Source organism: Marmota marmota, unplaced genomic scaffold (genome assembly GCF_001458135.2).
Source record: "Marmota marmota marmota unplaced genomic scaffold, marMar, whole genome shotgun sequence".
In the NCBI taxonomy this organism is placed as follows: domain Eukaryota; kingdom Metazoa; phylum Chordata; class Mammalia; order Rodentia; family Sciuridae; genus Marmota; species Marmota marmota.
In genome coordinates, this window is record NW_025999932.1 from 3,401,378 (window position 1) to 3,417,491 (window position 16,114).

Consider the following 16,114-nt stretch of genomic DNA (forward strand, 5'->3'; position numbering starts at 1 on the left):
CCTGGGCAGGGAGGACTAGTCCCTCTCCACCTCCTTGGCAAGCATGGGTTCCCACGACTGCTGGGTGGGGACAGCAGGTCTGCCCACTAGGCCACTGCCGTGCTTCTCTGGCTATGGGGTGAGCAGTGCCGGGTAAGTACTTCTGCACTGATTCCGACGTGGGGAGGCATTGCCTGGGCAGAGCTGGAAGTCTTGACCCCACTCACTGGCTCTGACCTGGCCCCAGTGCAGGGAGATGTGGGTGACACACACCCAGACTCAGCACTGTGCTGAAATCTGATGAACCTACAGATTTCTGAATTGTACATGCTAAAAAGAAAACTATGATTTTGATGCATAATTAAAAGATTTGTTTTAAAGATGTTGTTTTAGTTGGCCACAGCTAAAATGGTCGACATGTCTTCTTTTTGTCTTGAATGAATAGACAACCTTTGTATAAGTCAAGCTTTCCAGAGAAATAGCATCGATAGGGTAATAGATACTAAAATACACATCATGGGGAATTGGCGCAAGCAATCATGAAGGCTGAGATCTGCCATCGGCAAACTGGAAACCAGGAAGCCGGTATAAAGTCCTCAGTCGGAGGGTCAGTGGCCTAGAATCCAGGGTGCCGAGCACAGGGTGGACCATGTTCAGCTCAGCAGTCAAAGAGTAAATCTGAGTTTCTTCCACCTTTCGTCCTTGCGGGCCCTAGAGGTGGCATGGGACCCAGCCACACTGGGAGGCAGATCAGTTCTACACAACCCCATCCAAGCCGATTGCTCCCCAAACACCCAAACTTGTTTTTTAAAAATATTCCAAGCTTAGCTGGAAAAATATCCCAATCCTTAGCTGACAAGTAATGATTGAACTGGGCACAACGGGGTGTTCTCATCCAGGCATACACTGCAGAAAGAGCCACTCGCCCTGATGAACTAGCTCTTGGGCATCCCACGGCCTAGTCGGATCCAACACGATCACAACCACACAGGCCCAGCTCTCGGAGGTGTCAAGCTACGGAGGAGGATCGGGGCCCTGCAGGGCAGGCTTGGGCTCCAGCTGCCACCTCTCAGTGCCCGGGTGGCTGGGCCAGTTACTGACCATGCCTGACTTCTCATCTGCAGGTGAGCAAGCTACACGGGTGCCTCCCTCTCCAGCTCTCTCTCCCCTCCCTCTCTGTCTCTCTCATTTTGAAGGTAAGTAAGGGAAAGGCTTATTTTTATCTACTTGAGCACAACACCTATCGTTTTCTAGCTCTTATTTCTAACGATTACCTGTGCTGCTTCTCAGTCCAGATTTGTTTCCGTCACGGACTTGAGAAGGACCCATGGACTCACCCGGCCATCTACCTGAGGCTGCCGCATGGACTGCCTGCCCGACGAGGAGTCATTCTATGACATCCTGTGGTTTTGCTGGATGAAATGAATTTAGACCTTTACGAACATTGCTCCCAAACAGAAGGATCCTCCCTAGAAGGGAGCCACATGAAAGCCACCAGCCATCCATGGGTCACTGGCCTCCAGCCGGAGTGGCCTTGAGCCATGCAGCAACAAGTTTATAGAAAAGACACCAAAAGAAGATGCAAAACAGTGGGGACCCCCACTGGGGTTCCTGGGTAATTCAAAGGGAAGTAGGCCCCAAAGCCCAGGGGAGTGGACATAGAATCTCTATGTAGGGAAAACACAATCTCTCCCAGCAATCACCTGGGTCTGGGGTGGTGGGAGGACAGAGAAAGGTCCTTTTCCCAGAGGCCCGCCAGGCGGCAGGAGCCGCGGAAAGCAGATTTTAGGTGGCAGGCCCTTCTGGCCACTGGGGCAGCTGCTCCGCTGGGCTCTGTCCCTCTCTTTCTTGCTGGCTCATTATTTGGGGAATGAAAGGAGAAAGACATGAAAGGAACCAAAGACAGAGGCCAGGCCAGTCCTCCCCGGCCCCCGCCATCTTTACATGATGGATCCTCAGGCCTTCATTCTCCCTCCCTCTCAAGACTGGAAGGTGGGTTTCATGCTGTGGGTGACAGCCTCCCTCGGGCATGTAATAGAGAAATTTATATGCATACAACCTGCTACAAATCTTTAAGGAAATTGTCATGCATTCAAAAATTTCCTTTGGAACGATTCTGTTCACTAAATGACTCAAGAGAGCCACGGCTTTTGCCTGTGTTTCAGCCGCGCTCACTCGAGTGCTTCCGCGTGGATGCCAAGCGCAGGGTGCGACATAAGCGAGAGCAGTGACAGCAGGCTGCTTTGGGGACGCACTTGCTGCAACACTCTGGCACCACAGTAAACACAATTAGAAGATGAATTATGTCAGCTCTAGATGAAGAAAGGGGGGTATCGAACCCTTTCCACGGCTGTGAATCACGGTTCATCAAGACACCGAGGTTCCTGGCTTCACAAAGAAAGGAGAAGCTACGACGCGGAACCCTCGTATATTCTCCTCCTAACCAAGGCTGCCAGGCTCAGGCTTGGCTCATCACCAAGGCAACCGAAATCCAAAGGCGAGAGTGCCACAGAAATAGCTCAGCCCACCAACACGGATTCTCATTCCCTGCACTGGAGCAGCTGGAGTCCCTTCCCGCCCTGTTTAAGAAGGGGCAGGGGTCACCCATGCTGGAACAGGGAGCTCTTCCACTGCAGCTCAGCCCTGCGTGGGTCTCGTGCCTGTGGGGGCTGTGCCAACCTGAGGCACTGCGTGGCTACATTTCCAGTGTTTCTCAGGACCCCTGCAGAACATCTGCACTTATTAACATAAGTGCAAATCCTTTAGACTTCACCCCAAACTCGGGAAACCTCGTTTGGGGGGCGGGCATCAGGAGTCTGCATTTCCCACCTGCTCCCCATTGATTCTGATGCACATTCAAGTTGGAGACTCGCAGATACAGAAAATGAATGAGAGTGTGAGGAGGGACAGAGAAGGGACAGTGGGCTGCAGGGTGGGCAGAGGGGACTTTTGCTCGTTTCGACCTGTCAGCCTGCAAGTCACTGCTGGGGTACGCTGTGGGCCTTAACTGTGGGGTGTGAGCACTGAGCTTCCCCTAAGCTGTCTTCTCAATTCAATTTGCTGTTGAACTCTGGCCAGTTTGCACACAAGTGTCACGATTAGCACAGCCCACCAATAAAAGCACTGTTGTAAGGGACTGTACAGTACGGATAGTAGACAGGCTTGAGTGGACATCATCTACTTAGACTTCCAAATGGCTTTTAGTGTGGCTAATGTCAAGGGTTATAAAAGGTAACTGTCATTGGACCTCAATCAGGGTTCAAGAACTAAATTTGGAATAAATCAAGCAAAGTAGCAGAGACTAGTCATAACACAAGTATATTTATAAAACTTGGAAAATAGGAAAAGTAATAGGATAAACCATGACCTCTATCTCCCATTTTCACAGATAGTCAACCCAGATGTGTTTCTGTCTATAAAATCTATTTGTGTGTGTGTGCATTCTCAGAGATTGGAACCCATGTGCCTAGTGATGCCCAGCTTCCTGACATGTGTCAGCTGGTACAAAGCTGGTCACTGCTCAGCTCAGCAGGGCTCTGCAGGCCCCGGGCTCCTCAGAGCTTCTGCTGGGCCTTCCAGAGAAGGCTGTGCCAGGAGGACTGGCAGAAGGCGGGAAGTGGCAGGGGACGGAAGCTCTGGTGCTCTCTCTCCTCCACCAGGAGCCATATTCATGTTCTTCTCTGTACAGTTGCAGCACCAGTTCTTTTCTAGAGCAGATGGTGCCAACCCTGCCGTCCTCCCTGCTGGCCTCTTCTTCCCCTGTCTTGGGGCTGGCAGTTCCTACCTGGAAGGTGCTCCAAGAGGACAGAGTGGAGGTGGTGTTGACTCCCCAAATGAGGGACCGCACCTCACTGTAAAGCGAAGCCAAGAGAAGGACCCCAGGTCAGAAAGCAGACCAAGTGGTAAGGGAGGCTCATGGCAGGAGAACTGAGTGGGAAGGAAGAGCTCATGTCCCCACAGGGTGCCACATGGCCAGAGCAGAGCAGGTTCCAGCATGCTGGGCAGGGCACACCATCACAGGGTGGGACAAGAAGAAAGAAAGAAAAGAACAAGGGGCATCGGCTGCAAGTACACACGAGACACACACCCTGGTCCTTCTCAGTTCAGGCCGGACTCAGGACAGCAGACACTTCGGAGGGGCAAAATCAGGGTTGGGTCTCAGCAGACCCTCGGGGTTCACTCCTGAGGGCCACTCCTGAGGCTCTATATGCCTCCTGCAGTCCCCTGTTGCTGCTTGGCCGGAGACTACCCATAATTCTCACACAAACCACTGCATTTGAATTCGGTCATTTTCTACCGTCTACATCCCCCACCTTATAAAGCAATATGTAGAGGTCAGACCACTTGGCTAATTACACGACTTCACAACTACACTGCTTCTGTTATGAACATTCACACTTCCACCTAGTTAAAATGCTAAGAGCTAAAACACCTCTAACAAACCCACCCCTGGTGACAGTTCAGGCATCTCAGGGTTCCATACCAGACCACAGCGTGGATAAGTTACGTTCAGGACTTACAAGTGTGCCTGTGTGTGTGCCCTTCTACCTATAGTATGCGTAATGGGTGCATCTGTGTACATAGCCATCCACCTGTTGATCTCTTGATCATGTGCCCAATCAGTGCACATAGTGACTGTTTTATTGCTTAAATGGTGTCCAAATATGGCCATCATCAAAAAGTTCATGGGAAAAAAAAAACACTCAATCTCACTAACTGTGGGGAAATGCAAAGCAAAACTTCAAGAGAAGCATCTCACCTCAGCTTTGTAATCAAAAAAGATGAAGTAACAAGGACCATCAAGGACATGGAGAATGGGAGACCCTCACACACCAGGAGGAGGGGTGTACATCAGCCCAGGAGAGGAGAGTCCTCACACCTGGAGGAGGGGTGTACATCAGCCCAGGAGAGGAGAGTCCTCACACCTGGAGGAGGGGTGTACATCAGCCCAGGAGAGGAGAGTCCTCACACCGGGAGGAGGGGTGTACATCAGCCCAGGAGAGGAGAGTCCTCACACCTGGAGGAGGGGTGTACATCAGCCCAGGAGAGGAGAGTCCTCACACCGGGAGGAGGGGTGTACATCAGCCCAGGAGAGGAGAGTCCTCACACCTGGAGGAGGGGTGTACATCAGCCTAGGAAAGGAGAGTCCTCACACCGGGAGGAGGGATGTACATCAACACAGCTATGATGGAAACAGAGTGCAGAGTCCTCAGAAACCAAAGAAAGAGCTACCACCTGGCCCAGCAGTCCCTCTGCTGGGTGTGGATCGACAGGAGGTAAAATAATTACCCGCCAAAGACGATGGCACTCCCGTGTTTATTGAATACTGTTCTTCATTCCTAAAATATGGAATCAACTTAGCTAGATGCCCATCAGTGCATGAATGAAGTGTGCATGCAGCGGGACATTATTCCCTCATAAAAAGAATGGAATCAGGTTACTGGCAGCAACCTGGATAGAACTAGAGGTCATTAGGTTAAGAGAAATAAGCCAGACAAATCCCAAATGTCCTTACTCATTTGTGAAAGATAAAAGGTAGTGACCTCATAGAATGGAATGGAATAGTGGTAATTAAAGACTGGGACAGAAAAGGGGTAGGTGACATTGGTACAGTTCAGTGAGAGGGAACAGCTCTGGGTTTCTGGAGCACTATCGGGTAACCGTTGGTTAGACAATCCACAGTGTATTCAAAACGACCAGAAGAACAGGATTCCCAGCTCACGAAAAATGACTGACGTTTGAAGAGATGGAAGTGCCTGTTACCCAATGACCACCACCTGCACACATGGTCCAACTGCCACAATGTACCCACAAAGACCTGCCAAAACCGTGCCTCAGTTAAAAACGCTGGCCACAAGCACCTTTGCACTTTCTGCCCCCATCCTCCAGGTCAAGGGAGGGCAGCCTTTGGGGACCCTTGGCCTGTCCTCTAGTTAGGGAAATACTGTGCACAGGCAGGAGAGGGTGCTGTAGGATGGGCAGCCTGCTGTGGTGCACCAGAGGTTCTGGGTCAGCTATGAGAGAACAGAGTCTGTTCCCGATGAAGACAAAGGACGTGGAGACGCCTCCTTATGTGCACAAAGCAGAGCCCTGTTAACTCCCGCTGAGGGACACGGGGAGGCTGGGAATGATGGAGTCCAGTGGAAGGCCTGTGTGGATGAATGCCAGAGACCTAGAACCACCAGGAGGGGAGCATCCAGCCCAGGAAAGAGCCTCACCCACATCCTGGGAAGGACCATTGAGTTCCCAGCAGAGGCTGGGCACACGGCAGGTACAAGCACCCCCTGGAGAATCAGCCTTGTCTATCTGGAGGCTCTGTGAGTCGGAACACTCTGGGATGGTGCAGGACAGGCCAGCCCCTACCTCCCCATGCCGGCCTGTAGGGGAGGAAGCTTACCGCAGAGAGCAAAAGAGACTGCCTGCGTGGGGACTGTCAACTGGTTTTGTTGTTTTTCTGTTTTATTATTTTGTTTTAATTATTTATTATTGGGTTCTAGAATTCTCAATCTCTGAGTTGAGTCTGTGAGTGCCAAGCAAAGCAAATAAAGAAGTTTCTCTACTGGAGAGGCCAGGCACAACCCTGAAGCTGCCCAGGAGTCTGTCCAGTTACAGGGAAAGAACTACCCTTGCTCATCACATTTCGAAAACCAGGACAAGCCAAAACCAGAATTAAAACGTGGCACATCCTCTGTGCTGCACCTGTTCATCTCCCAGGTACATGAAGAACAAAAGGCTGAAACTCTGGGAGAGCTGACTGTGGAGAGAGGAAGCACGGTGTATACTTCTCCCCAGAGAAGTGGACGTAGAGACAGAAATGCTCAACACAGGGGTGATGAGCCACTCGGGAAGCCCCCTCTCGTGCCACTAATTCAGACCTGCTGCCAGCGAGTCAAACCACAAGAGTCACGTTTAATTTCCAGCCAGGTTTCCGGACACGTGGAAGGAAGCAGGGCGGAAGCAGGGCTGTTAAGCAAAGGGCCTGCCTTCCCTCCTGAGGACCATCCGAGCTCCTTCTGCCAGTAGCGCGAGACGAGAGAGAGAGCAGAGCAGCGCTGGGATGCGAGCAGGCCTTGGGTGAGAAGCGGAGCACCTGCCCTGGAGAGAGGAACAGGAAGGAGAGGAGCCTGCGTGTGGTCATTACAGGCCAGGGCGCCCTGACCTGAAAACCTGAAATCCGAAAAGCTCCCAACTTCAAGAAAGCATTTTGAGTACAGACGTGGCTCTCCAAGAGATTTGGACTCTGGAGCATTCTGGATTGGGGTCTTCAGATTAGGGTTGCTCAACTGGAGAATTGTAGGAAAATATGCCAACATCTCCCCCCACCCCTTTTACTTGTTTACCTTTCTGAAGTGAGAAGAGAGAGAGAAGCTATGGGGAGGGGTCTGAAGCCCACAAGGAGCTGGAGATCTGGTGGCTGCCTTGCCTACCACACTGAACCCGGGGGTCCATCTGCTTCCCACCCCGAGATCATCAATATTTATGGAACAGAAGTAAATTAACACATCCCTCGTATTTATAATCCCTTCCTGCATCATGTTATTTACATGCCGCAAAACATAATCCTCAGAGAAGAAGTGGTTAGGATTAACAGATGATAAAAATGCAAACTTTTTGAAATGTACTCGTGAATTCAATATATCACATCAGAATATATGTGGAGATTGGTTTTAGCAAAATAAATAAATGATCATTTGCAGCAAATACAACGTGTCCAAGTATTTTTCATGCCTGGCTTCCACATCCCACCCGAGGCTTGATGAAAAGGGTCTCCGTTCCTTGAGTCGTGGTGAATCAGCTCTATCCGCTGCCAACACTTACGAGCAGAGGCTGAAAAATGAAGAGAGTCGGTCCACTGGTGTTGCATGTTTCCTTCTGGGCCCTGTCAGTCGACAGATACTAATTAACAGAGAAGGTGAATACCAGGAGCACCCAGTAAGCTGGTCAGGAGTCCCTATCTGGACACCTAGGAATTTGGACATTACCTTGAACTTGACACAGTTGAAATTCATAAATATGCTTCATACATTCCTTTTAAGGAATGAAATACCAATCAACCCACAATAAAACGGCAATGCTCTAGGAAATCTAATACTGACAGCTTTCTGTCAGCCCTGACAGTTGGGGGTGTGTTCCAGCTCTGCAGGGACAGGGGGATTCTCCCTGAGATCCCTACTCTCCTTCCTGCCCCAGCAGAAAGAAAATGCTGATCCTGGTCCCCAGACAAGCTGCCAAAGGTCAAAGTGCCATCAGTAATGGAGCATCAGGAGCCCTGTGGAGCTAGTTTTTATTTTTCAGAACGTCTGCCCAAGAGGTGAACAGCTGCAGATGTAAATTAAGCCCTTTCTGTGTAGGTCAAAATATCTTTGTCAAATAACCTTTAATAGTATCAGTTTGGCTGAGACCAGACAGATTTGATTGTTCTGTCTGGGGATTCTGCCTGGAGAGAAGAGAAATGAATGGAAGCTGCCCATCGATTGGTCTGTCCGCTTTGTCTTTTGATTTAAAGGTTTGCTCTCAGAGTCTTCTTGGGTACATTGTGTCTCCCACAAATCTCCAGGGAGTAAAGGCCAACAATAAATGGTGTGACCAACACAGATGGAATCAGGAGACGGAGGAGCCAAGATGTTCCCTGTACTCTTTCTCTGTCAATATGTTGAAGGGCACAGAGTCCACGTCATGTGTGACCCGGAACCTTCTTGGGTATAATAAAGTGCCGGAGATGAAGATCTGACTTGACAGTGCTCTGCGCAACAGCATACCTCTAACTACAGATGATTCCCAAGCCCACCACCTCCAAAGATGGGTGTACCCTTCTCCAGGAGAAGGAAAAAAATCCAGGTGTTTCATAGACAGGCTCCAGATCAATAACATTCTTGTCCTGCATCATTTCTATCAGCAGTGATTTAGGAACTGAATCCCCACAAAGGCCTCTGATGAGGAGTGACCTGAACAATCCTGTCCAGGAAGCCAAGGTATCTGTAGGGTATGGCTTAGGGGCAGAGAAGGAAGCCGGAGGAGCACCATCAAAATCCACCCACAGAGACACATCTGCCAGTGTGCTGGATCCAGGGGCTGTAAATTTTTATTTCATCACAAAATCACAAAGGCAGAATATGTATATGAAATTATGGAGAAGGTTTTAATTTTCGTATGAGAAACAACACTGAAATGATTTTTAAATGTGCAGTCAAATCTGACACACCTGTATGCTCAATTAAAATATTAGTCTTGAAACTAAATGGTGAAGAACATAATTTTTAAAAAATTCTTTTTGATCTGGGTAGACTTACTCATCAAAAAGTAGCCCATATTATTCAATGAAAACTAGACTGACACATTAATGTAAATTCAAACACATGTCCACGGGTGTTCCCCTTTAGCCCAGTACTAGAGTGTCCACAGGGTAGTATCTAAATTTTCTGCTCTTAGCTCTCACAGAAGTCTCTGCAGTGTGATAGAGAAGCAAGGGAACACCACATTGGGACTGGAGTGTGACAGCTGTCCTGCCTGCCACCTACTACAGTGAAACTGGTTACACTGGGGTACACAAGAACAGGGACTTATAATGTGATTGATAAAATACTCCTTGTTGTCACGTGGGCACATTGCTAAGAATCAACTGATTTTTGAGACCAAACCAAGGAAGTCTTGCCACCTACTTAGTAAGCCAATGGGCCCACCAACATTCATCTGAAAATACGACAGCTGAGCAGATGATCCCTCACGAGTTTTCTGGTCTTGGGGCTGCTGACTGATGAGTTCCAGGTCTTGCTGAACACTGTGCCATTCCTGCACTGAAGACTTTCAAAACTGATGGGGAGATGACTTGCTTATTTGAAGCCTTGTTTAAAAATAATCACCCTGCATTTATTGCTAGCTCAGCACTGAACTTTCAGAATAAGCTTTATGAGAGTCATAATCTCACTTTCTTTAATTGTAAATTTCATGGATGCAGCAACAGAAGGTCCTGTCCTTCTCAGTCACACATCAGAGAAGCTGAAACTCAAACCCAGCCTGGGGGCCTGGGGTCAGGGGGAGCCTCTTCTCTTCACTGTACCACACATACCCTATGAGTAAGACAGCGAAACTTTAAGAACATTGCCCACTATGTTGTTAGCAGAGAAAAACGGGTACTTGAGGAATGAGCTAGGGTGCTGTCACCTACTGACCTGTCTCAGATTAAGTGATGTCCCCAAGCTCTTGTCCATCCAGAACCACAGAACATGACCTATTTTTTGGCAAAAGGGTCTTTGCTGATGTAGTCAGTCAACCCGCAGGAGAGCATATGGGGTTAGGATGGGCCTAAATTCTTACAAAAAGAGAGGACCCACAGAGGGGCAGGCCCTGTGATGGGGCACACCTCGAGTGGGGTTGGCAAGCCAAGGAATGCCCAAGCCAGGACAAGACCTGGAGAATGCCTCCCTCCGAGTCCCCAGCAGGAAGCCCTGCAGCTGACACTGGAGTCTGGACTCTCTCCTCCAGCCCTGTGAGACCACACACTGCCATCGCTTCAAGCCCTCAGCTGCTGGTGGTGTTGTGGCGGCAGAGGAGACTAATATGGAGCTTTCCATCTGTAGGGGTGTCACTGAAGGCACCAAAGTTGACTGCAGGAAAACTGAGGTGGAGATGTTATATACAAGGATGAGATAAAAAACGTTTCAGAAGTACTTTTTAAATTGTAAAATGGCATGAGGCTATCGGGCATCATTATTGATGAGGTCAGGGAGAAATCAATGAAATCTAGATTAGCCAAGAACTTGATCTTTGGGAGGATGGACAAGATTTGGAATGACTGGGCAATGAGACTTCCAGGTGAGGAAAACCACAGGAGCAAAAACCTAAGGAGACAGGCAGGAGTCACTTGAAATGAGTCAAATGATGTAAAAAGAAACCCTACAATGTTCCAAGCTTAAATTGCTCACTTCCATAATCTAAACATGGAATGAATCAGAGGAATGCTTCATTTGTTCACTAAGACCACTGCAAGAAATAACCACAAATTGGGTGACTCAAAACAAGAGAAATGCATTCTCTCCTGATTCCGCAGGCCTGAGCTCCTGGAGGCCCCAGGGGAGGATCTTTCTACCTCCTCCTGCTGGGGACCCAGGTGCTCTCCTAGGGGCGGCTGCACTGCTCCCATCTCTGCCTCCAACCATCAGGTGACTTTCTCCCTCACCCTCCCCTCTGGACACATCCGGCTGGATGTAGAGCCTTCCACGTGACTGAGGGTGACCCTCTCTTTAAATCCTTGATGACATATATAGAGACCTCCTTTCCAACATGGTCACAGTCACAGACTTCATGGATGAGAGCCTGGACATATCTTCAGGAAGCGGGTTTGCACCATTCAACCTTTACAATACATAACTGTCTGGAGAGCAATGGACCTGAAATACAGACCCATCATCTTAAGCTAGAAGAACAGCGATAACTTGATATCTATAAATCACCCAGGCCAATCACAGTGGGACATTTATTTGAGCCCCAAAAGGAACAACTGCATCCTAAAATAAATTTTAATAACTTCCAGATAAAGATGTATGAGCAGACAAGAAGCAAGGGTCATATATGCAAGTGCAGATAATACATAACTATTAATTTTGATTTACATTTTCATTAATTTGATTTTTATTATTTCGGGTCACTTTGCTATCTCCTAATCCACTCACTTTTTCACATCAAAATTTAGGAACTTTAAAATACTATTTCCTACTGGAGTTATTTTAGAATCACCTTAATGGAAATTCAACTCTCCTATGAGCCAATGTCTTTGTCAAGCTATAATTCTTCTTCCCTTCAACAGTCTTAATTTTAATAGCCAATAAAATTAGACATACTTTTAGGATTTAATGCTTATCTGTCATTTAAATCAGCAGCTTAAGAGTCACCCTTAAAACAGGTAATCCCATATATGATTTAAAATTTGCTAACACAAATAATCATCCAAGCAACCAACCAAGCAAACAAACCCCCAAGCCCCACAAGCCTTCTTTAATTCAAATCCATGCTCATTAACGAGACCTGGTTAATATTTCATGCACAGCATCTCCCCATTTACTTTAAAATATTTCTGTAATGGAGATTGGAAAATACACCATGCTCCTATGAGTAATGAAAAATTCAAATGTATTTAGGAAAGATCTTCAACTGTAATTCAAATAATGTTGCTTAAACATTTCTAAAAGGACCTCTGAGCCTCTGCTCAAAAGAGCCTCAGAAGCTTGCAGGATCTCCCGGGCAGAGCTCAGGACAGGTGAGAGCACCCAGGTGGGGCTGGATGTCAGCAGCAACACTGGCTGTAGCAAGGTCTCCCTAGGAGGTGTAGGAGGTGTTCACTAAGAGGGCCAGGCGAACCCTGGGGAGGAGCAGGTGGTGCCGAGGCTCCATTCCACCCACCCATCTGGCCAAACAAGAGGATGGAAAGAAACTCAAGAGCAGAGGGGACCGGAGAGCTGCCCCGGGGACTGACTTTATTGTCAAAGATTATTCAGGAATGTTTTGCCCACTGCATGTTGATTTTTAAGTCAATTAACTTTTTCTACATCTCTTGATTTACAAGAGATGCAGAATAAGTAGTTAGCTTTTTTTTTTTTTAATGCAACATCTCAAAATTGAAGAGTATGGGACTTTTTGATCACTCAAATGGCATATGGCTTGACATATTGCCACAAATTATAAAATCTATACAGTAACCTGTGAATGAGTCCTTAGGGAGTCCCTTGGCTCAGACTCATTAGTTCAACTCACTGAAATGAAAGATTTTTACAACGCCACAAATTTGGCCTCAACTATGGAAAACTTGCTTAAAGATAAAGGTACTTTTAAAGGAAATTTCATGATTCTGGGGGAGCTTTGGCTCAGAAACAACAAATCAATTGTTGTTCCTATTGTACCTCATTCCTAGCAGAACTTGCTAAAATAATTCTATTAATTTAAACTACTAAATGATAGTTTCTCATCAATTCTTCCAAAAACAATTGGAATTAAAATTTTACTGTACCCAGAATAATTTTTGAAACTGAACATAAGATAATCAAAAAGCTCTGACTTAAAACCACATTTTCACTCATTTTAACACAATTAACATTCATTGAACATCTAGTTCATGTCCAATACACAAAGCAGGCTTACAAGGTGGGTCAAGAATGTGACTACTTACCCCAGCTGCCATAAAACTTTTAGGAAAAGAATTTCTCTGAAATCATTAAATATTATTAAGAATGTTTACTTAATTTATACAAATTCAATAAATGGTTAACAAAGAAAAGTATAGATTGAAAATATGAATGTAAGGTTAAAAGATCACTATCTTTATCAAGAACTTGCAAAGCCTAAATCTCTCAAATAGAAGAGAGTGTTAATAGCTCTCCAGGGACACAGATAGAAGATCTTCCACCAATTTCCTTTCCACACCCATGGGCCCCTTGAAGGGACTTCCGAGGCCTCTTGGGGAGGGCACCGTGGCCTCATTGCTGGCCACCAGGTGTGCTTGCTAGTCTCTGCTCCTCTGGGTTTCTGATGTATTTCTCTTTTTAAATATTTTTCTCTCCCTTTTCCCTGTTCTTCCTGGACAAAATCAAGAACATGTTTCCAAGCATGAAAGCATGTTCGTAGAAACAACCTCCATTATCCCAGTATCACCTCGAGATTTCCATGAAACACTTAGATTCTGAAGGTCTAAAAATTGAATATTGCCCTTTTCTAAGCCTTCAACGTGGGTGGATGTGGAGCGATGGTGCCCACCCACTGCCTCGCCTTCTTGTACTGCAGAGGTTGGAAGGAGAGCTGCCTTCCCGGGACCCTCTGCATCTGGGAGCTGACCATTCCTCAGCATCGACCACTGAGTGCCATCACCCAGGTTTAGAAGGCAGAAGGGTGTAGGTCACACTCTGTGACCCATGTGCAGGGGACTCATCCTTGCTCTGCACTGGGGAGACACAGGCTAGTCACTGGTGTCTTCGATGTTGAGTGCCAGGGTACGGGCGTTTCAAATGAGTTGGTGGCAGCAGTAAATGAGTCAGAAACCACAGCAGCAGCATCTCAGTTTACCTGGAGACACACACCTTGGTGACTCAGTTCTGAGATGTGGTTTAGGGGTACTCCTTCTTTTTTTCTTTGGTATTGGGAAGTAAACACAGGGGTGCTTAACCATTGAGCAACACATTTCCAGCCTTTTTTATATTTTATTTAGAGGCAGAATCTCTCTCAGTTGCTAAGAGCCTTGCTATATTGCTGAGGCTGGCTTTGAACTTGTGATCCTCCTGCCTCAGCCTCCGGAGCCTCTGGGATACAGGCATGGGCCACTGCACCAGTCCAGGAGCACTTCTGAAAATTCAACTTAGAGTCTCCCAACAATGTTTTCTTGTGCTGATTAATTTTCTGCTTAAATAGTTACAGTGAAGAAGACAGAGAAAACAGCTACAGTGGATTCTGTCCTGTGCCACTGAGTCCTAAGCAATACGAATGGCGCCCACTTTCACAATCCAATGTCTTCCCAAAATGTCCCCCTCTTTGTAATTAGTGAGTGTTAACCAACACTAGTCGGCCTGGGTCATATCATAACTCCTCTAGAAAACATTTCTACATTTTTGGCCAAATGACTGCTTCCTTCTCCATGGGAATACATAATTTTAAAAAGATCATAATCATATCCGCATTTTGGTGTTTGTTAATTTGCTTTCCCTTTTCTGATGCAAGGACTATTTTGGACCCTCTAATGCTCCTCCTTTGGTGAACAGCAGTCTCGGTGAGCACCGGTGGATGTGACTGAGGTACACTGCAGGGTCACTAGGGAGTCCTCCCTGCAGTACCCAGGTGGTAGTAAGTGGCGGTGTCACTTGTGGGTAGATGGCTACAAACCTGAAGCAGAGAGACATTAACTGCAGATGGGAGCTGGATGGAGCATAAATGGGAGTGGATTTATATAGTGAAACATGGAGAGAACCTGATCTTGTTAGGAAGGCAAGGAGGGGCCTCATCTGGAGTGTGAAGGTGGGGGTGCAGGAAAACTGGGAGTGGACTAGAAAAATGACCTCGGTGGAGGTCTCGCAAAGAAAGCCCTGGCTGGGCAAAGATGCCCTCAGCCAGGGACATCCTGACGCTGGTCTAGATGGAGGAGCGTGATCCAGGCCCAAGGACGTCCTCCAGGGTGTTGGGGAGAGCAGCTTGCCTTAGGAGCCTGGCTGCAGGACCAGGAGTGGTAACAGGCTCCGAGGAAAACCCCTCAGTGCTAGGAAGCGCACTCAGGAAGAGCAGGCTCAGAGGCCTAGAGTCTGTCTGCGTTACGAGAATATCCTGGAGTTCACAGCGGAGGCTCTTCAAGCCCAGGGCTCCTGTACTTGTGTAATGACATGATCAGGTCCTCGTGTGGAGCACCTGCACTGTCCTGAAGAAGTTAACTCCTCACCAGAGGGAAAACAACTAGCTTAGGGAAGTAGCACCACCCAGCAACCCACCTGAGTGCTGCAGGAGCCCACGGGCTTGGCCTGGGCTCTGGTCCACAGGGCTGCACCAACCCCACGGTGATCCACTTACCCTTCCTGCATAGTGCATGACGGTGAACGCCGCACCTTGGCCTTTGAGGGCCAAGTTGCCGTTCCCATCCTTCGTGGGGGAGTACACAGCATTTGTGTTCGATGATTCTAGGAGGTTCTGTAGCCTTTTGGGAAGGTTCGGTTCTGTGGACCAAATCGCTTGGCTTTCTTCATCCAATAAAGAGAGCAATCCTGACGGCTTCTGAAAGCAGGAAGAGAGGGAGGTTTCCATCAGTGCTCACCTCCCTCCATCTTCACCCAGACCCTCGGAAGAGAAATCAGCCTCTACCTGAACACACCTCTGCCTGTGCTCACGGTGGGCCCCCGCCCCTCACAGAGCTCTGAGGTCAGCAGCCCTGACATTGTCATAGCAGGGACGAGAGTGCTGCAGAATTAGGAAAAGGGACACGGTGTCATAACAGGGACACCGACCTTCAGTGAGAGAAGGTAGAAACGGAACGCCGCTCTGCACATAGCTGAGCATGGCCTGTTTAAAGGGGCATTGAGGTATCTGAGAGAGACTGCGGATGAGTCCATGTCACGTCTTCCTGCTGGGACAGAAACTCTGCTCCTCTGACAGGTTTTCACTGATAGGACAGAGA

The 16,114-nt window shown here is 47.9% G+C and overlaps 1 protein-coding gene across 4 annotated transcripts in view; it reads right to left on the bottom strand.

Annotated features, from left to right (window-relative positions):
• Nucleotides 1–16,114, bottom strand: part of Myo16 (myosin XVI) — a 420,601-nt gene that overhangs the window by 130,920 nt on the left and 273,567 nt on the right. For all 4 annotated transcript variants that reach the window (XM_048800642.1, XM_048800640.1, XM_048800641.1 and 1 more), the window contains one exon: nucleotides 15,514–15,714. In XM_048800642.1, coding sequence (XP_048656599.1) covers nucleotides 15,514–15,714 — 201 coding nt within the window. The remainder of the gene's footprint in view (nucleotides 1–15,513; nucleotides 15,715–16,114) is intronic.